The 705-nt window shown below is 57.3% G+C and overlaps 1 protein-coding gene across 1 annotated transcript in view; it reads left to right on the forward strand.

Moving 5' to 3' along the window:
- Positions 1-275: 275 nt before the first annotated feature.
- Positions 276-705, forward strand: part of SNX33 (sorting nexin 33) — a gene marked incomplete at its 3' end in the record, with an annotated part of 1,427 nt that continues 997 nt past the window's right edge. Inside the window, 2 exon segments of the mRNA XM_010175183.2 lie at positions 276-415; positions 417-705. The exon segment at positions 417-705 is cut by the window's right edge and continues 997 nt beyond it. Of these exon segments, the coding sequence (XP_010173485.2) occupies positions 276-415; positions 417-705 (429 nt within the window).

Here is a 705-nt window from a genome sequence, read left to right on the forward strand (position 1 = left end):
TCCTGAAAACTCTTTCCAGAGAATGGAAATTCCCTCTGGATGAGGGAAACGCCGCTCGCCTGACCAGGGAATGTTGTTTTTAACCGGGGCGTTGGGATCGGGAGGGTTGTTTGGTTATATGGACCTCGGCGTCACCTCGTAGGGGATTTCTTCTTCATTTTTTTTTATTTCTCTGAGAAACCTTTTCCCACAGCCTACGATATCACCGCGGAGGTTTTTTGGGGGGTTCCAGGGATTGTGTGACGCCGTGTCCTCCCCTTACCCCGAGCCCGGCCATGGCGTTGAAAGCTCGAGCACTTTACAACTTCCAAAGTGAAAACAAAGAGGAGATCAGCATCCAGGAGAACGAGGAGCTCGTCATCTTCAGCGAGACCTCCCTGGACGGCTGGTTACAGGGCCAAAACAGCCGTGGGGAGGCCGGCCTCCTACGTTGAAATCCTCCGTTCCCGGTCGAGCTCCAACTACACGGACTACTCCAGCAGCCCGGCCGGATCCCCTGGACACGACTCCTCCTTCTACACAGCCCCCCCCAACCCCGGCATCTCCTACCAGGGTAGTTTTGAGGATGATGATGATGATGATTGGGATGACTGGGACGATGCTTGCACGGTGGTGGAGGAACCCCGGAGCGCGCCGGGCACCAACGGGCACCCTTCGCCCAGCTTGCAGCACCCATTGGCCTACGGCCACCACCAGCACGCCGGC

The sequence above is a fragment of the Antrostomus carolinensis genome, unplaced genomic scaffold (assembly GCF_000700745.2).
Source record: "Antrostomus carolinensis isolate BGI_N321 unplaced genomic scaffold, ASM70074v2 scaffold30280, whole genome shotgun sequence".
Classification (NCBI taxonomy): Eukaryota; Metazoa; Chordata; class Aves; order Caprimulgiformes; family Caprimulgidae; genus Antrostomus; species Antrostomus carolinensis.